Here is a 21688-nt window from a genome sequence, read left to right on the forward strand (position 1 = left end):
TTACTACGGCTTCCGGCGTTAGAAAATTGTTAGACTGTTGCTTTCCTTAGTGGATATAAGTTGTGCACTATATTAAAGTATTCTAATTTGTAGCTGGTATACTATATACTATTTCCGTAAGGCACTAGGCTTATCCTGAACCTCATCTGTGCTAGAGAGCTAAAAATGTGACTCCTTAATATATTTCTCCGTCGGAGAAAAGGGACTATGAACTCTACCAAACAAGAATCGCGTAAGTAGCGATTAAATAAATTGATCTAATAGGTACTTAATGAGGTGCTTCTAAATTTTATACGTATCTGTTACTGTAACATGATTTATGGCTTTTTTTATACAGAGATATACTCCCTTTTTCTTATAACTAGGACAGAGAATATAGATACACCCTATATAATAAACGATAGGACACCTCAGGGATTTTTGCGTTTCTCTAAGTTAATGCAATGTAAGAAGATTTTTTATAGATCCGGAGGCATATACACTGTTCCTTCATGGTAACATAGAAAAGCTTCGATTGCTGTTTAAGTTTTTTTAGAAGTTAGGAACTTTATAGGTATTTGATTCATTTATATAAAAAGCAGGTCTGACAAAATGATGGGATAATAAGTAAGATCTCAATAAATGCGTATTTAATTGTATTGAAGCAGTTTTTGTAAAGTGATATTAATAATGGTAATAATAATTAGTTATAATATTAATTATCAAACTCTCGTGGAAAAGAGTTCAAAGATACTAAAAACAAAACCATTTTAAACTTAAGAAGAAAAATGTGAGTGTGAGGAACATAATTCAAATCATGAAGATAAATTGCAGAGAAAGTAGGAGTAGACATTCATATGCAGAATATGCAACAAAAACAATTTAGAGGAAAACTGTTGATGTTACAATAGAATTGGCAATGCAAAAACTTTGTTTATGACCATGTTTGTTTATTTTTATAAATGAAAAAGGAAATGCTTAGAGTGAGAGAATTATAAAAATAAGATGGTATACAAGTACAAGAGGCGATAATTAAGGCATCAATTAGTATGATATTACCAATATAAGATTTTTTAGGAGAAAACTGCAACCTATACATGAAGAAATAATATCATATGATACCATATAGCGATATAGCGACAATTACTAAAAATTATTTTTTCGTGGATAATATCCATAATAGGATGCACATCTGGGTGTCGTAATTTTGACATAATAGAAATTTGGGACGTGTCGTCACGAAATATATGTACAAGATGTTAAAAAGAAGGGTTCAGTAATTTAGGGCCTTATATTACATACTCACAGAGAAGAGTAAAAAATGTGTAATCAATATAAGTCCTAAAAACGATCATTCCGATGTAAAATTAATTTTTATTAGTTATTAGCGTTGGATATCTCTTTGTAACGCATTAAATGTGTAACCATTTGAGAGTCAGGAGTTTGAGAGAAAATGTTCGTTGACGGCCTGGGTAGGTTAATTTCGAAAGCATGCGTCCGGCAAGCGGAAGATCCGGGTTCGCTGCTGCACCTATCTGATCTGTCGTTTATTTTTTCCTCTACAAACGTATAGTCGTTGGAAATTAAAGATGCAAAAATCAGAACATGTGTTCTGTATGTCAGTTCCGAAGGATGCATATTTCTCCGTTAAAATAATAATCGGATATTATGACAATAATAATTTTGTATTTAGAACGTTGAATGAATGAATGTTTCTAGTTCTCCTGTGTCGAAAAAGAAGACTCATAAGAGAAGAGAAATATTCATAAATTATTTGGCGAACTCGAAGCCACCCCGTGTCCTTCGTACTAGCGCTAACATCGTTCTATGTTACTATGTGTGTTACTATGCGTTTTTTCATGCTTGATTGAATTTGCAACAACGCCATTTGATTCCATCGGCTATAATTACATTAAATGTGTTGTGAAAAAACTCACAATATCGAACGTTAATACATAAGAAAAGTTGATTTTAATCAAAAGGATTGCTTTTAGGATCTACGTAGATTATGCATCTTTTACTCCTTTTGGCGAATACTATAAGTCCGTTAAGTACTGGACCCTTTTTATAACATTCTCTGTATACATAATTTATTTAGATCATATCATTAATTGCATAAATGATAAGAAATCACAATAATTAAGCAAGAATCGAAATTTACATTAAAATAATTTATAAATCTTCATATAAATTATTATTCAAGTATAAACTGTATAATTATTGATATTATTAGCAAATAGTAAAGTAAAAGATACCTTTTTATAAATATGATTGCACTCCTTGTCAACAAGATGACCCAGGTGTGCTATCTTTAATTTCTTAATGATGCGTGCAAACTTTTTCGTTTGTAATGTATAATATCAAAACATTATGAGCTCAGGATATGTGGTTCGTTGAAAATAATTGAAAATATTATGAGGTTTAGTGTGTAATAAAAAAAAAATTGTTTTATTTTAAGAACGAAATGATAACACACTCTGTTAATATGTTTAGAAATTGCTCAGTAGTTCATGATCTATCAACGAGTAAAGATTACAGTACAATGTTATATAAATTTGTAAGTATGGGACGTGAAAAAAAACTAAACGAGTCTGAAAAAAGCAAATTCTTGAACTAAAACAGCGACGGTTATCAATAGCAAAAATATCGAAAGTAATAAGAAGAAATCGTAAAGTAATACACAATTTCTTAAAAAATATTGAAGATTATGGCAAAAAGAAAAGTACTGGTCGGCCGTCATCGTATCCGATCGTGATAAGCGAATAATATTGCGTGTAGCTTCCAACTTGCAGTTAACAACGAAGCAAATAATGGATAAATCTACTATTAGTGCCAGTGTTTCAAGTGTTCGTCGAGTTCTACTATCCTGCAAAGATATTAAGATGTAAGAGGCTAAAATTGAGAAAGAAACCTTCGTTAACAACGAAACACAAAGTAGAACGTTTACGCTTTGCAAAAGAAAGAATGCATTGGAAAAAGAAATGGAGAAGGCTACATAAATAATAAAGGTCTGATACATAAATTTAATCAAAGAACAAATAAATAATCATGCAGAACGCATTTCTGGACCTGATTACATCTTTCAACAAGATAATGCATCTGTACACGCATCAAGATTGGTCTAATCATATTTAAATGAAAATAATATATCTATTTCGCCGTGGCCTGCACGCTTCCTGGTCCTTAATATTATTGAAAATTGCTGGGTAGAACTTGTTTACGGCGTATACGCGAATGGAAAGCAGTATCAACATGTACCAGAATTCAAAAATGTGTGGCGGCACACGACAGCAACTAGTGTCGGACGACGGCAGCGCAGTGTTTAGCGCCTTAGGTTATGAACTTTCGGGACCCGGGTTCAAATCCCGCCGACCGGAGTCCGATTTTTATTCCACGACATTTAAATTAGAAGAAAAGCAGCAGTACCCCAGCAGCGACATCTATACCAGCAGTAGAACATATCTCTGCCTCTACACTAACACCAGCACTATCACCAGACAACGATCGACACAACTACTATTACACCTCAAATGCAATTGTATGCGAATGGGATACGTTAAGTCAAAATTATATCCAGAAACTATATAAATCGATACCAAATCGTATAATAGAAGTAATAGAAAATAAAGGGGGATGTACCCATTATTAAATAAGTGTATACGTTTGATAAATAGTTATTGTTAGTTACAATTTATATTGATTATTATTTTCTTATTGCACATGTGTTATCGTTTCGTTCTTAAAATAAAACATTTTTTTTTTATTACACACTAAACCTCATAATATTTTTAATTATTTTCAACGAACCGCATATTCTGAGCTCATAATGTTTTGATATTATTCGTTACAGACGAAAAACTTTACACGCGTCACTGAGAAATTAAAGATAACACACCTGGGTTATCTTTTTGACGAGGAGTGTAGTTGTCTTACGCAAATTATCTTACATGTCCTATCATTTTATCGCATCCATTTTTCACATAAATATGTAGGTTAGATTGCTATGAAAATATGTAAACAGCGCTCAGTCCTTTATCATGTTACTAATAATAAGGGCAGATATAATTTATATATAATATATTATATAATCTTTAAAATTTTATTACATTGTATTAACTTTAAAATACACTAAAAATTGTTGAGTGGCCTGTTATTTTGTCTTGGAGTAGGGGGTAGCAGGGTAAAACCGGGTACCATTGTTTTTCTAAGAGAAGAGCTGTCATATGCACTCAATTCGTGGTGATAGTTCCGAGCTGGTTCCCCGACCATATGAGAAAATCTATTGATGTGGACGGCTACCACTTTAACATCTAACAAAATAAGGTGATTTACATTCTTCCAATTGAAATTCATTTTTTGTATTCAAGGTCACTTCAAGGTCATGGTATTTGGATCGTCGAATTCGCCTTTATCTCAAGTATAACATCGCATTATATACAATAGATGTTAGTATATAAAACAACATTCGATGACCTTGAGGAAACCTCGAAGATAATCTTCACAGAGCATTTTTTATCACCACCAGATAGACGCCTTGAAACCATTTAAATCCTTCTTAGTCTTTTTTTTTGTTATTGTTAATCCCTTAAGCTAGGAGAGGATATATACGAGTGGTATTTGCTCGAGTTAATTGTTTGCTTGATGAGTCGATTCTGTAGAATAATAAAAAAGGAATTTTCTAACATTTTATATATATGCCTCTATAATCTAAAATAATACATACTTCCCACACACCCACACTTCCCGTGCGAATGACCTGCAAACTTTCTTCTCCTGCTTAAGGGGCTGATGGTAGCAAGAAATAATTGAAATGTTCGATTTAAGCGAAACATTGTAATTTTACATGGGTACCCGGTTTTATCTATACCCATAGGATAAAACTGAGTACTGGTATACCGGTCAATCACACGGATTTTGACGAGGACTATTATAATTATAATACTTTGTTGTGACATGCATATAACAAAAAAAAAACAAAACAAAAAAGAAATAAAAATATTAAAAATGGGTGGGTGGACCCCAATGATCTTGAAATATTATTCTGGAGAAAAATAAAATACCGTTCACATAAAGTCATGGATCACAAGGTGCAACGGGTAAGAGAAGTTTATGTCTGTTATCTGTGCCCACAGTCTTACATTATGTTCGCGACGGTAGACATTTAAAGAACTTCGACTAATTTTTTTCTGAATGGTCGACTAGGGAGTGGTGATAGAATTTGGAGAGGCACACTAAATTTTTCTATTAAAGCTAATTGTCCTATATCTTATAGCATCAACAAAATTTATATGCACGATGACCTAAGTAAACAGCTTCAAAACCAACCAACCAGAAGTTATCTGTTTATTCCCGGCTCGGAAAATAGCAGTTAGGTATATTAGGTTTAAATTCTATCATTGTTCGTCTATCATTAAAGTTTTACTGCAAATGTGATAATTCGATAACATGAGTATTTATGCCACCGGCTCTCTTACTAATTCGATGTACCGTCGAAAACAATAGAACGATGTGTCGCATATAATCATTCCAGTAAACTCAATGAAATTTCGTATGCTTGCTTTTTGTGTATTGGACAGTATTTTATTTTTTTCATGGTCGGACCGCCCGTTCTTATTACGTTTCTTGTTATATGTACGGCACAACAAGTAATTAAAATAGGCCTCGTCAAAATCTATGAGGACGTCACACAGACAGGTTCACCTGGATACTACAAAATCATATTTCCCTTTGATCTAACAATAAGTATCATATTTTTTAAGAAGAATAATTTTCTAGTTGTGTAAGGAGCACTTAATCTTCCTTACTTTAGATCTTCTTTAGATCTTTTCTACTATGAAAGTGTATTAGACACCCGGTTTTACCCCACTTTTCTCTGATCTATAATAGAAATGAATAATATATAGATATAGATATAGATATATAAATGAAGAAATATAAATGAAGTTCACTTAAAGATTTTATAAATATTAGTGTTTTTTTGCGTTTGGGACATTATCATGTTATTAGTCATATTTGATTCAGATTGTGTTTCGAAGTATCGTATTTGATACATAGCATGCATTTATATTTTTGGAAACCAATTCTTCTTTATTTTTTTCTTTTTGATATACCTATTTTCTTTTTTTTTGGATTACTGTTATGTCATTTTCGTCGTTGTGTGTTTCAAAACTGTGATCATTCTCATTGTTTTTAAACCATTCAATAGCATTTTTAGCTTTGTATTTCATATAATAGCATGAAATAGATATTGATATTTTATGATCTTGCACTACATCCGTTCCTTCGTGTCTAATGTTTATCATTTCTTCATTTGAACTTTTTATAATATATCTTTTGTGATGTAATTTTATGGGTTTTCTATCTCGTAGCGTCAATCCTTCAATAAGTACCTACGTCAATTTTTTTTAAATTAATTTCTATTATTAACAATTCAATGATGAGTGATAAAATCGCAGTTTCTAGAATCGGTTATAGCTATTCTCCTTTACAAGGAGATTTTATTAGATGTGTAAAAGAAGATCTGATTCTGAGTTGACATCGCAGAACCTTTTGAACGAGGCTCTAAGTCTTCATGACTTGACTCGTTCCAAATTAGTTGCGATATTTACATTTATTATATTATATTTACATTTGTATTACATTATATTTACATTTACTTTTTTTAATAAGAAAAATAACGTGCTACTGATGAAGTAGCTGAAAATTACAGATATATCAGAATACAGTGCAGGAAAGGTACTGTGACAATGCGATTTTCAGCGACTAAATTAACAATTTTGTGATGAAAAATTAGTATTGCGACATTTAAATCCATATCGAAGATCAAACCGGCTCCGTATTCCTAAAGAAAAGTAGGTTAATTATCACTCCTTGCTCACGCATATTTACTAACGAGCTTACGTAGAACAGATCGTCGAATCAATTATATAACAGTGCAGCGAATACGAGAGGAAATTTACAATTTTATAAAATTCACTGCACTCGAGCACTCTAAATAGCTCTGTCACTCGACGAAACTTTTGCTATTGGATGCTATTTAAGTTATAATTATGTAACATCCTCAATTAACAAATGTTAAGATTTGGACTCGCGAAAGACCACATGCAATAATTTCGAAGGTTTTATCGAGAATGGGACTTTTACACCAATTTTTGGATAAAATGTTCGTGTTATCGTGAATAGAATACTCCAAAATATTTACCCTGTTACGTTTTGTTTGGCTCCTTTGGTTGTGCTGCCGTTAATTTTTGAATTCAGATTAAATTGTAGTGTTGTCTGTTGTTTAATGCGATTGGCAATTAAACTCCACGTTTCGGCTAACCTGCTACGCGCAGGAGTACTGGCACGGGAGAGGATTAAAGTTGGTGAAAATAAATGTTCGCTTAATCCTATTATATTATTAGACAGGTATTCTTCATAACAAATGTTTATTCTAATTCTAATTGGATATTGACAGAATTGTCGTTGAGATTTTGAATACTCGAAGTTACAATCGTTCGCAATACGTTTTCACTCTTATTAATTACAAGATTTTGATTGATTTTCAATAATTTACAAATTGACAAATACAAACACTCCTGCTCCTCATGGGCCACCTCGTTCTCCAGATTCAGCACTATTGCAATTTTTTCTTTGCTGAGTCTCTTTGCTGAGTGAATATCGTTCATAGCTTGGTTTCATAATTTATATCCGTTGAATGTTAACGTTAAATTGAGTATACTTTCCGTCGCTTATGATCAAAAATAAATTTATGCCGAAAAGAAAAGATTCTTGCTATTTTATTGTGTTTACTTACGATTCCGAATACTTATCGCAGTTACCATTGTTTCAAAAGCAACCGAAGTGAAATGCATCGAATTGAATGTGGCTTTTATCATTCGAAATAGAGAATTATATGTAATTTTAGGGGAAACTAGGGACCGAAATGAGGAGCAAGTTTGGGATTGTTTAAATAGCGAGATAGAAAGGGGAATATAACGTGTACATAAATGTATAAAGTGCAACGACGCAAGGACTCGCGTAAGCAGGACACAGCCACTAAAACAGACTACGTTTCGACACGGCAGTCCCCCTATGTGAAGCAATCAGATACGAAGCTGTGCTGATCGTTTGAAATAACGTCGACGACGAGTACAAGTTCTTTTTTTGTCGCAATGTTCTCGAATATCTTACCCATGACATTTAATAGAGATATCGATCTGTAATTAGTAATATTAGTATTCTTATTCTCGCCGCATTTTTATACTGGTGCTTATTTTCCATTGACTGGGAGAGCAGCCGGAAGTTGAAATAAACCCTAAACAAAATGAACTCATAATTCATATAAAATATTGATAATCAGGGATCTCATCTTCACCTATACTCTTGTTGATGTTCGGACGTTCACTATATACATTTCTAATGCTAATAGAGAATTAGCTGTGCCTAGAATACTAATACAGACGCGATTGGAAGTAGCATCATTTTTAGAATTTGTATAGACTGTCTCGAAGTGATCCGCGAACAAATCCGTTATAAGTTACAAGACAATTAGATTTGAGGTATCGTGTTGAAGTATATCCTATCTAAGCATATAATAAGTAAACGGAGAATCAGCTTTACTACTATATAAATGATACTATATGACAGTATTTGACAAGTAAAATGGCTTTCGTTGGTTCTTGTCTCGGTCACCAACAGGCGGATTTCTGTTTTACCAATCTTAAGCACCAATCTAACAATAAAATTGATAAATTAAGTTTTCTGAAATCATACGACAAAGTGTTCATTGCCTTACGGACTATTACTTTCGAGTTTTTGATTGCGGGATATGAATGCAGTATAAATTCTAGAAGAATCTGCATTTTTTATTTGCAAATCGTGTTTATTCCCTAATATTTATCCTACTATCCTATTAGCAGAGTTTCAAATAATACATGCACATTTATTTTTATTTATTTAGCGGCTTCCACTTCTTATTTATGTTACGACGAATTTTGTGTTATACATTTCAATAAAGATAAGATGAAACGAAAATTAAGTTGAAGATTTCAAGGTGAAAGCCGATTTTTCGATCATTGTTTTAACAGATCTCCGTCAATACGAAGGTGTAGAATCACTTTCCAATAGTATAATAACAAATAATTTTAATACACCCTGTATAATATTCTACTCTATATCTTCATGTGTGTATTTGTAGATTTGTAGAAAAAACTTCATTTTATGAATCTATCTTTACTGAAATCTGTAACATAAAATTCGTTGCTATGTTTTAGAGCTTGCTGACCTAAGCATAATACATATAATTCAATGAGATTGTTACCAATCTGATTAGAATTTTGGTATCATTATACGTTGGTATTCTAGGAATATATTTTGGCATACTTACGTCAAAAATAATAAACTAAACTGTTTTTATCTAATGTGCTTATTTAACCGAGAAACGATATTAGATGGTGAATAGTATTAAATAAGTTTGAAATATAATAGTAGAAAATAGATTTGTAACATAAAATATTGATGGTGTTTGTGATTAAATGTTACTTAAGAACTTATTGTGATTTCCTTTCAATTTTATTATAATTATTTCTATTTCAAAGTTCTATTTTTTGTTAAAGTTATCATTTATAGAAGAGTATCTAAAGAGATTTTTTTAAATTATGTGGTTGGTGATTTCAGGTGATTTGCCTTCAAGAAATGCAAGAAGAACATTTGGAAGAATTTTTGGTTCCGCTCCGGGAGTTAGGTTATAACTATTTATATAAAAAACGAACAAACGATAAAAAAGATGGATTGCTATTCCTATATCGATCTGATCAGCTTATTTTAATAGACTATGCAAAAGTTGAGCTTTATCAATCTGGTATTGAATTGTTGAATAGAGATAATGTTGGAATTATTGCAAAACTAGCAGTTAAAAAGAATCCTGAAATACAATTGGTGATTGCTACAACCCATCTACTTTACAATCCAAGACGACATGATGTGAGATTGGGACAAACTCAACTTCTTTTAGCAGAAATTGAGAGGATTGCTTTTCTGGAGAATACAATGTAAGTAATTTATCTTATTTGTTTATGTTTTTATTCAAGGAAGGGCAAGCAATACATTTTAAATTACATCAGAATATTAAGTAAATAAATAATACGGAATAAATATTTGACTTTTTATGATATTTACATTGTAAAACTTTGAAAATTATGTTACGGAAGTGAAAATTACTAAGTGTTGCTGTTCAGCAAGCTCATCGTTTTTTCAAATACTTTCGCTAATACTTTAACTGTAGATACCTTTATCTTTACAGAAAAAAGACTAAAACCGATAAGTCTATTGAAATTTATAACCAGTCAATGTTATCAAGTCTTGAAATGAATTTCCTGAATTTCCTGATTCTTTCTAAAAGCTAGTTGCACGGGTCTGACGATCGACTGCTTTGGAAGCAGTCTAGGACTAGACCACGATCAAATAAATGATCATATGATCATGTGATTGTGGTCTAGATGCAAACTCAATGCGATCTAATTGTGGTGGACAAGTTCATGTTTATTAAATATGCTTATTTAAAAGATATATTCTTACTTGATAAAAATTAATGAAGATTAATAAAAACGTATACATTTTTTAATAACAATTAATTATTATTAAATATTATTTTAAAAATATGTTTCTATTTAAACTAGTATTCTCGTTAATTTGTGGAGTTGAAGTATTGTTAAATTCCTTAAAAAGATGTAAAAAAGAAAAGAATCAATTTTAATAACCTTTATAGAACTTAATAACCATTAATAGAACTTAATAACAATTAACTTTTTATGATCGAATTGCAAAACCTATACTTTGATTCTATAATATTGGTTCTATTTTCGTTGCATAATAAGTAATTAAAATAATTAGTTTCATTTAAAATTTCATTATTTGGTCTTCGTAACTTTATATTTAATCACGTAATCACATCAGAGGAGAAGTGTCTGAATTTCGAAGCTTTAGAGGATTGTAAATTCATAAAAAAAAGAAAAGAAATGCTTTTAAATTAAAGTTGTGAAATTTGATTTTCACCACAAATTACCAGATTTCCAGATCATTGTACAATGGGCGGTACGATTTATATTCCAGCAAAGATATTTTTGAGAAATCAGTTTTATACCCATTGCTGTAAATACAAACAAATGCATATATTTTTTCTTTTAAAGTCTTTTTGCCAGTCTGAATAGCGTTCATGAGAATCATAAATTCCGAGGTTATAAATTCAAAGGTTTAGCGACCACATCAAGTGCCTTGTACTTGGAAAAAGTCCCGCTGCGTTTAGTATAATATGTATATTGTTGTCTGTCAAACGAAAAGGTCGTGCGTAGTGAAACCCAAATCAGTTTTCTTAATGAATGCAATGTAAATTTACTTGTGCTGATATTAAAAGAAATACTATTAGCACTTTCGACGATTAAAAAAGAAAAGAAAAGCAAATAACAGAAATGTGCTTTTGTCGAGAAAAGTTATTATTGCAATATATTAATCAGAAACCATTTGCTGGATGATGCAACATATAGACAGCTTTTTAGATTAAGTAAAAATCAAGTAGATTTTGTTTGAAATCTTGTCGATAGTAATTTCAAGAATGGACACGTTTTTATTGACTTTTATTAACTGAAAATGTATTTTTAAAATAAAGATATTTAATAACAATTAATAGATATTAATTCGACCGCCACAATTGCATTTCACCGAGTTTGTATTTAGACTGCTTCCGAGATGGTCGAGCGAGCGCTAAACACAACGTAACCATGTTACGATGCCACGCAACGATGAACGCAACGTGGCCATGTTATCGATACAGTCGCATGTTATGTACATACCACCGCGTGGTATGTGTATAAATACAAGTATCAGATGCGTACATCGCAGCGGTGTCGTTATGTGATTACCCCATATGGGTGATGTTTATGGGAGATTTAAAGTTTATTGAGTCCAAGAATACAGTTTTGGGTACATATTCACAATAAACGGTGAATTTTTGTAATGGTATGTTAGGCAAAGGTACCGATACGCGGCGGTACGACGTAGCCATGCTGTATTATGTGTCGGCGCTTTACATTTTTCGTTGTATAATACAATTTTTGGGTTTAAGCCGCTGGGGAGCGGAGCTTTTTTATGTATTTTTTTTTATTTTTTTCTGTCCTGAAAACTTGGTCGCAAAACAGGATGCTTCGGTGGTTTGCTTTTTGGGTGCTGTGTAACTTTGGGGAGGGGTGGGATGAAAGGGAGGGGGCGGGGGAGGGGGATGCCAAATAGGTTTATTTACAAATATTTACAGTATTTACATTTTACACCTGTGTTATGCGGTGTCAGAATTGAGTTCTGTCGATTTAATGTTCTCTCTTATTTTATTATGGGTTCTGTATCCACCAGTATTTTTTTGTGTTTTTTCTGTGTTTGTCTTTGGTGTCTTTCCGGGGGAGGGCCATGTTGTATCTCCACCATGTACAGTATGGTTTTGATCCCTATTTTTCTTTTTATGTGATAAATTATTGGGGTGTTGTTTTGGTCTTGGAGGTAGTTTTTTTCGTCTAGGTATAGGAAAGCTTCTGGGGGATGTGGCCTGTTGTCCGAGTGTTTTTGTAATATGCGTTGTTAGGAAATAGGCAACTGAAGATTAAGCTGTTTTCTTTTATTTTTGCCGCTCGCGCGAAGTGGTTTCTTATTAGCTTTAGGATGTGACAGTCGATGCGGTGAATGTTGGCTAGGTCGTATATTGTTCTGTTTTTTACATATTTTTTGAATCCGCTGTGTTCGGATCTGTAAGTACTCAAGCAAGCCCTGATGCATTTTCTTTCGAATATGCAGATTTTTTCCATCTGGGAGGCTGATATGTTGTACCAGATTGGGCAGCCGTAGGTAATGATCGGTCTGATTAGTGCTTGGTAGCATAGTATTTTTACTTTGCTGTCGAGATGTTTGGAGTAGAATAGTTTTTTTATTCTTCAGAATTCTTTATTGGCCTTAGCAAGTTGAGTTTCGGTGTGCTGCTTGTAGTTTAATTTGTAGTCTATGTTTACTCCTAGGTATTTTACGCAGTTTTTGTGTGGTATGAGTGCCTCTTTGTTTGCCTTTTCTCTTAGTGCATATGGGTGATGTGATGTCGCCCGCGTGATTCGGGTTTTAAGCAGCTGCATACGGTGGACGTACTTTAGAAATTCCGTCTTAGGAGTTTCAAGTTTCGGTAATAATGGGTAATTTGTCAGTATCGCCGTTTCTTTTTAAACTTAATAAAGTTAAAAACACATCAATGTTAAAAGAGGTTATGTAAGTAAGCAATATATCACAAAAATGTGTCGCAAACAATTATAAGTATCTTTAAATTTTATTTTAGTACTGAATCTAGAGTTAACCTTAGTCTAGAAAAAAGCCCCAAAAGTTTCGTCATTTTTATGTCGCAATTTGCTTACTACAGCTAAGTTTAACCGAAACCATTTCTCAACAAACCCAAATTGGGTTAAGTAGTAGTATTAATCCGCCCGACCAGCATTTCACTGTTTCACTTTACTGAGAATTCCAACGAATCTATTTAATTGTTCTTTAAAATGATTAAATAATGTTACCTGACCTCCTCACGGCTACTGAATTAATACTATTTAGTAGTATTAGTAGGTTAGTACCCAACCCAGTTTGAAAATTAAGGCCGCGTGGTGGGGTATTTTTACAAAGAACTCGAAAACTAAGGCCGAGCGCTGAGTTAGTTGAAATTGTTAACCTTATCCCAAAATCGTTTTAGACTTTTGTTCCTCGTGATAAGTACAAGGCGTTGCTATAAAAAAAAATTTGGTCTTGAAAATTATGCTCAAGGTCAATTTTGGATAGACTTTTTTTTACAAATTCTCACCAGAGGGATACAGAGATGTACAAGCACGCTATTATAGTGTTTGGAATTACTTTTTATACATCCTGTATATTGTACATCATTTCTGCGATAAATATGCGTGTCTGCATATGTATATGTCTAAAGCTAGAGATCTTGTAAATTTTATCTTAAATCTATCAGATGAATCATTTATCCATATTACGGAAGATCATGCCCTTGTTGAAAAGCGATCTCCTGGTATTTTAATTATCCCTTAATTAGTATAATTTTGGAATAAATTTCCACACTTCGACAGCAAAAGCGAAACGGTAGAGGGTGGTAGTTAACGATATCTCATCCGCCTCACCGATGTCAATGACTTTTAAATATGTTGTCGGGGACATGATTTTGAATAACTTTCCTGTATGCGTGTAATTATTGCTCGGCCTTAATTTCCGAGATATTCGCAAAAAACTGTTGATACCCTTAAAGTGAATTCTACCTATAATTGTGCGTCTGTGATAGTGTCATGTAAACTTGAGGGTTGGATGATAAAACAAGAAGGTTGAGACATAACACAACTATTAACTTTCCTTTTATCAAACTTTATTATGAATTTAATAATCACAATGGAATACACACTGAATTAACACACAAATCACAATTCACTCCAACAACTTGATATAAAACCTAGTTACACGGATGCGTTAAGTACGCGACTGGTCTAAGGGTAGAAACCGGTAGAGATATGTTGACTATTCTAAAGATAGAGAATAAGTAAGTTTAATGACGATGTTGTGGCGGAGGAAAGCTAGGGATGGGTGTGTCTAAGGACACGGGATCATCGGATTTGTTGATGACAATTTTGGTTGGGAAAGTGAGGGCAGTAGACACCGCTTCCGATTGGATAATAAGAAGGTTGGTGGACCAGGAAGGGTTTTAGCCGTCCTCGAGAGAAAGTTGCTAACGGAAGATACCAAACGTGAGAAAAACTAACTTTCCAATGTCAACCCGTAGTAAACGATAAATGTAAAGGGGCACTTAAAATAAAAGATACTTGTTTGGTCTGAAGGACCTTAACTATAAAAGATGCCAAGATCCATGGTGGATCCTTAAGATTATTGAGGATACGCGCCAAGGATGTGTAGACATTTGGCTACCATCTTACCCGCGGTGTGTGACCTGGTCTCTGATGTGGATTGATGTTACAATAGCGTACGCGTCGACCGGATAAAATGACATCTAACACAAACCTGTATAACCTATGAACAAATGGTAAGAATTAAATTTAAATTCAGGATCAAAACTGACGCATTTCGAGTCCAAGTAAGTTCAAACACTATAATAGCGTGACGTTACAGGCGCATAATTATAGTCAGAATTCACTTTTTTATTTATTTATTTATTTATTTATTTATTTATTTACATGTTACAATTTGTCCAGTAGGACATTTGGTAAACTATTATAGCTTAGTGGTATAATAATATAACATGTGGATGGCTACCCCCAGTGGGATGCCATCTTCGAATTTGATTGATTTATTTCTTTAGTGTGGTGAGTGTTTGTTTGTTAGGTTATGTCCTTTGTGAGATCTGTTGGGTGTTTACCGAAATATCGATAATTAACCGTACAGAAGTACATATGTGGACGATTCTAAACATCAAGACGATGAAAATAGTACTGGTATATTAAATATTGGAAATTTTGGACGATCGCGATCTTACAGTGGTTCTAAGGCAAACTTCTTCTCCATCCCGTGACCTTTAAACAATGTCTGTAGTTTCTATCCTTTAACAATGCAACGCGTTGGGTTGTTAGTCATTTGTAACTTCTAAACTATCTCACGCATCTCTAAACATAAATTTTAAACAGTTGTATTATCGATGCCTCTCATAGCTCAGCGACTTCGAGTCGTCGGCTATCAATTTTCCAGACATTCATTCGTAGCACTCTGCTGAGATCCTTATTGAAATCTTGGTTCAATCATAAATTATAGTATGGTAAGGTTAAATAGCGGCGGACTATCAATCATTATATCTTGCGACTAATAGGTATGCGTCATTCCACGCTAAATCGATCACCTGGTCGATGTTGAAAATTTTTATTTAATGAAATACGTAGATAGTCCACATGAAATTAGAGGTAGCGAGATCAATCATTATTTTTTTAAATTAGTTGAAAAGTATGAACGTTCGAATTTTTGTTCATTTTTATGAAATCGAGGTGCACTAGACAATTTTTGTTTCGGAAATTATTTGTCGGATTGAGTTGCGTTCTTTTTAGTTTTACTTAGAAGGCTTAATATATCCCAATACAATTCTCTTATACCGAAACATTAATTTTTTAATATTGAAAATTATTATTTTGCAAATTTCTTCTTGAAAGTTGCGGATTTAAAAATTTAGAAAATCTAAGGCAACATTCCTTGAAATTTCAGTTATGAAAGACTGCTGTGTCTCGGTTTCAGTGTATGATCTGTACGTTGCGCTATGTAGTCGAACACAATGGTATACCTATGATCTATAACCTATACGTATCGTAACCATGAAACACGATCATCGTATAAACAGGTCTCGACATTGGTTGAAAAAATTGAGTTGCGTCTAGTTGTGAAAAATCATGAATCTAGTTGTGAAATCATGTCATGAAAGGTCAACAAAGTCCCCCAAATTCTTACAAGACAGAGACAGATGATTGGGAATCTCTGTCTCTGTTTTAGTCATTTATAGTATGTCACGCATGCGCAGAATGAGAACTTTCTTGTCTTCCATGTTGATTTTTCACAACTAATCACGATTTAATTTTCGGACGGTTTTCCCTAGGCTTTGGTATGTGATTGTCGAGATTTGTTTGTATGATCGTACCCTGAAACGCAGCGTATCGGTCTTTTCATTTTTGAAGAAACTGGTGAAACTGTAGAAAAAATAGGTGCCTCTTCGATTTCGATGATTTTTGAATCTGCTGTAAAGCTTAAAATTTTGAACAACTTTTTTCTGTACATGTAATTGTCGGTCGGCTATAGTTTTCGATATATTCGTAAAAATTTATCGATACCACACAGTAAATTTTGCCTATAGTTGTGCACCCGTGGCAACAGCTGCGGCTGCATTAGTTGCAATCGGCTGGATAGAATGACCTAGTCAAAACATAACACTTATCTTCTGTTTATGTATATAAACGAGGGTGGGACGAGCATGGGTGAAGTTCCGTGCGCAACTGCATATGCAAAACTGTAAGAAATATCTGTTATAATTCAACTAAAAATGAATATCATCAATCGTTGGTTATCATTAAATATTAGTTGGTCTTTTCAATCTGGCCGCCATTGCGTGATTGGATATTAATTCTCCTATTTCGTAAAATAGTATCAATTACTCATTCACCTATTATTTTTATAAAATTTATCTCGCCCAAACATCGTTTATATACTATAAACAAAGTACAGGCGACTGGCAATATTAACGCGTACACTGTTAGGAATGCACAATTATTGGTAGAATTCACTGTAGTGGTATCTATAATTTTTTGCAGATATCTCGGGAACTATAGCCGCTCGACAGTTACGTATATAGGAAAAACTTGTTTAAAATATTGATTTCTATAACATGTTAAAAAATCATGGAAATCGGAAAGAACGTAGCTTTTCTACAGTTTCGTCGAGAATTTAATTGAAATATTATTTTCTGTGACTACGTTTTATTACAAAAACATTAATTACGCTCATATATATAATATATCTAATCTGTTATTTTATGAACAGGACGGGTGCCAAATATCTTCCAATCATACTGGCAGGTGATTTCAACTTGCAACCCCATTCTGGAGTATACAAATTTATTGTAGAGGGAGTATTTGAATACCAAGGGAGGGGGAAAAATCTTGAACGAACTGACTACCGGTCTCTATCGAATTCTCTTATCCCTCCCCGGCTTTGCATTACTGATAATTGTCAACATTTTAATGTCTTAAAACAGAGACTACGTGGAGAAGGAACAGACAAAGTGATGGTATGTTAATAATTAATAAATAGTTAATGGAGGTGAAACTGCAGGAAAACTATCTTCTCTCCGATTTCGATCATTTTGAAATATATTATGTTAATCAACATTTTGAACAACTTTTCCCTATACATATGGTGGGCGATCAGTCTTAGTTGCCGAGATACAGTAGACTCCCGCTTGACCGGCCGCTGTAGATAGGACCTCCTTGGTCGGATAAACGAATGGCCAGTTAATCCGATAACATGTTTCAATTAATATTTTTAAGTAGTTACTGAATTTGTTCAGTAACGTATAAGTATATGAATAAAGTTTATTGCATACACCTAGTACATACATATGTACATATAAACAATGTTTACTAAATATTATTTTTTACACAAAAGTCAGTAATTTCTTTCTGTTTCTTTGATTTAATTTTGTTTATTAATGCGATATCACGCCACTTCTTTTAAAATAAGATATTAATTCTCTCGTTGCTCAACATATCTCATTGTAGTTTCAATTGCAGTCTTGCTTTTTGCGTGACTCACTTCTTCATTCTTATCTACACTCAAAACTGCTGAATTATTTAATTCTTCATCTCCCATCATCTAATTGCTTGGATAATTTCGTCATCCATTAACATTTCATTCCCTAAAATATTATCATTTATAAGCTATTTAGCGACATCGTCTATTTCTGAATTTTCGCATCCGGCCAAAAGATTGAAATCATTGAGCAAAGCAATATTATTATCGTGATCTGTTCGATCATTGGCACATAGCTCCTTTCGCAACTAGTTTCCCTCGATGAACTTTTTCGCATCAAGTCATAATTTCTTCCATGATGTTAAAAACGTCGATGCCGGGGTTTCTTCAGAAGCAGATACCAATATATAATAACATTTGCAATATTAATTTTCTTAAGGGCGACAGTAAGTCGTCTTTCTTGGTTAGTTATTATTTCGAGTTATTATTATAAAATTATCACCTTAATGTCATCAAAAAAAATATTTCTCGGATACATGGGAGCATTATCAAGGAAAAAAATAGCCTTGATTGACAGTTTCAATCGCATTAATATCTTTAAATATTAATATCTTTGGCTTAACTGTCTTGCCTATAAAAGAATGTAGCAGCAATTTTAAACCTGTTTCATCGGAACTGTACACTTGCACAGGGCTAAGATTTTTCTTCTGTATAATGTCTACAAATTTCTTTGAAAATTCATTTACAGCGTTTTGGTCTGCTAATTTTTTCGTCACAAACACTTAAATAATGCACACCGTGTTGCTTTATCCATCGTTAGACAACCTTCGCTCGTCAAGAATTCTTCGTCGCTAGATTTCTTGCGCAATTGGATTGTTTTTTCTTCTAAAATTGGCCCACTAATAACTTTTTGTTATTCCTGCACGAGTCATATCCATAACGCATCATCAACTATTTCATTTTTACTTTTTTTCATTGAGCATATGTTCGACAGCATTCTTTCTGATTGTATTTTTACGCTAAAGTTTGTAAGATGCACCCAAGCGGTAGTTTGGTAGTTCTGCCTACAACACGTTCTACGAGCTCGGAATATGACGAACTCGCGTGATTTTGCTTTTACGTTCGCCCGTGATGACGACTGTACAACGAATGACGAGTACCCTCCGCATCACAGCCACGCAGAAGGTCAGAGTTTTTCTCACGTGTTTTCGCTATCTCTTTCTAGAACCTAGGCAATCGTAATCGCAAGACGACGGGACCGCTGGCCTGCACGCCACGCGGATCAGGGCTTAATTTATAGCGCCCTTTAAAGTGTTGACGCCTGCTTTTTCATGGCCAAAGGTTTTTTTTTTATTTATTTATTTAAATTTTACAATTTGTCCAGTAGAACATTTGGTAAAATATTATAGCGGTATACTAATATAACATGTGGGTGGCTACCCCCAGCGGGTTACCATCATCGTGATAGCCAAAGGTGACGAAGGGCAGGCACTCGTCCCGGGCGTTCGAACTTGGCGATTATCTTACAAGTCTTGGAATTTCCGGTTTCTCCGCCAGTTCTTCAGTGTACTCTTCCCGATATTCAAATCGCTACCTGTCAGACTTGCATGTCCATCATTATCCAAACGTTGCAATACTTTTAATTTTATTGCAATAGTCAATATATTTCGCTTACGCTTACAACACGATTTGTAGTGTACTTCACGTTAAAGCAATAAATGTAAGAAAACAGAAGCGTAGAAGTAACATTTAAAATGCTTTTGAGATCACTTGAAAGACGCTGCCCAAATGTTCGATAGGACTGACTGACGTAATAAGGAAAGAAACACAATTTCCTCCTTGTACGCATTGCTTCCAATGGACCATACCATGGATGAAAATATGATACATATGTAATACATACATTGTATGTATAAGTTTTTTTATAACGCCACAGATGTACGGAATCCAGTATTCAAAAATTTAATATGAATAGAAAATAAAATTAGTAAAAGAACGACTACTTAAACAATGCAAAAAGTGGCAAAAAGTAAATTTAGTTGAAAGAAAGTGAATAATGACGGAATATCTATCTCAACAATTTTTCTTCTGATCAATGTTTTTCATATTACTAAAAATGTGGCCGATTAAAGCGGAGGCCTAAAGCGGAGTCTACTGTATTAGCAAATAACTGTACCATTACGGTGAATTCTCTCTGTAATTATGCGTTCATAGCAGCGTATGCGTTGGTTTTGGTTGGCAGCCGCCTTATGGTGGCCGGATAAAATAACGCTTAACTCAAACGTAATTGTTATCGTTTGTTTATAGGTAGTTTATATAGATTGGGCTTATGTGTACTTTATCCAGCCACCACATTGCGCCGCGAGGCAACCAATACTAACGCATACGCTGTCACGGATTATATCCTTTATAGGCTTATAGGCACGGATTATAGGCAGAATACACTCTAGTGAAACCCACAGTTTTTTTTGTGAATATCTTGGAAATTAACACGTTGGGTGCGGAATCAATATCGATATACTTTCCGTTTGGCCGGCGCAAAGAGCTGAGCGCGAGCTGGTCAATATGATGCATAAACAGAAGATAATACGTTCAACACGACTGTTTTGTTTTTCGAGCATTAAAAAGTCGATGTCTAAGAGATGAACAGATGTAGGCAAGCCTCGTAACAGTAAAGACATAATTTGGAAGCAAGAAGTTTCATCCTGTTTTTTACTAAGTTTTATCAAATTCTATTTAAGGTGGTGTTTTACAAAGTTCTTTAGTTGATTTATTATTTTAAAAAATACTTGTTGTCCATAATACTACCATGTCAAGAGGTGATGATAGAGATACGTCAATCAAATTTATTGTCACCGTCGTTCAGTAAATGAAGCAATGAAAGAGACTTGTTAGATACGCAATGGTCCGATGATCAAAATGTGGAATTTAATCTAATTGGCAACCAAGAATATCATTCCTTTCATAAGTGCATATAATGACAAAAAAAAGAAAAGAAAGGGAAAATACTGCGGAAGTACAGGATTGCACTAAAATCGAGGATATTTATAAATTGTTTGCTGCAGACGAAATTTTGGAAAATATAAACACACAAACAAATATCTGTGCTGCACAATCGACGAAGACTTCTAAGCGTTTGGATAAATGGATACCAGCAAATAAAAACTAAATAAAGCGTGTTATGGTGTTGATTTTACAGATCGGGCTGATCAAATTTCCATCTGTGAAATTATATCGATCTAAAGACCTTTATTTGCCCAAACATTCCCATGAAAAATAACGAGTATTTCGATCGGTTCGAAATTTCCCTGAGGATGCTGCATTTTGAAAATAATGAAGCGGTTGATACATCCAATCTTTTATCAAAGATTCAATATCTCGTTGATGCTCTAAATGAAAATTTCAAACGATATTATGATCTACAAGAAAT

The 21688-nt window shown here is 33.6% G+C and overlaps 1 protein-coding gene across 1 annotated transcript in view; it reads left to right on the plus strand.

Moving 5' to 3' along the window:
- Positions 1-21688, plus strand: part of LOC117213217 (protein angel) — a 31206-nt gene that overhangs the window by 7358 nt on the left and 2160 nt on the right. The window contains exons 4-5 of the mRNA XM_033458586.1: positions 9637-10010; positions 17551-17797. Of these exons, the coding sequence (XP_033314477.1) occupies positions 9637-10010; positions 17551-17797 (621 nt within the window). The remainder of the gene's footprint in view (positions 1-9636; positions 10011-17550; positions 17798-21688) is intronic.

This window comes from Bombus bifarius, unplaced genomic scaffold (genome assembly GCF_011952205.1).
Source record: "Bombus bifarius isolate JDL3187 unplaced genomic scaffold, Bbif_JDL3187 scf7180000008526, whole genome shotgun sequence".
NCBI classification, from domain to species: Eukaryota; Metazoa; Arthropoda; class Insecta; order Hymenoptera; family Apidae; genus Bombus; species Bombus bifarius.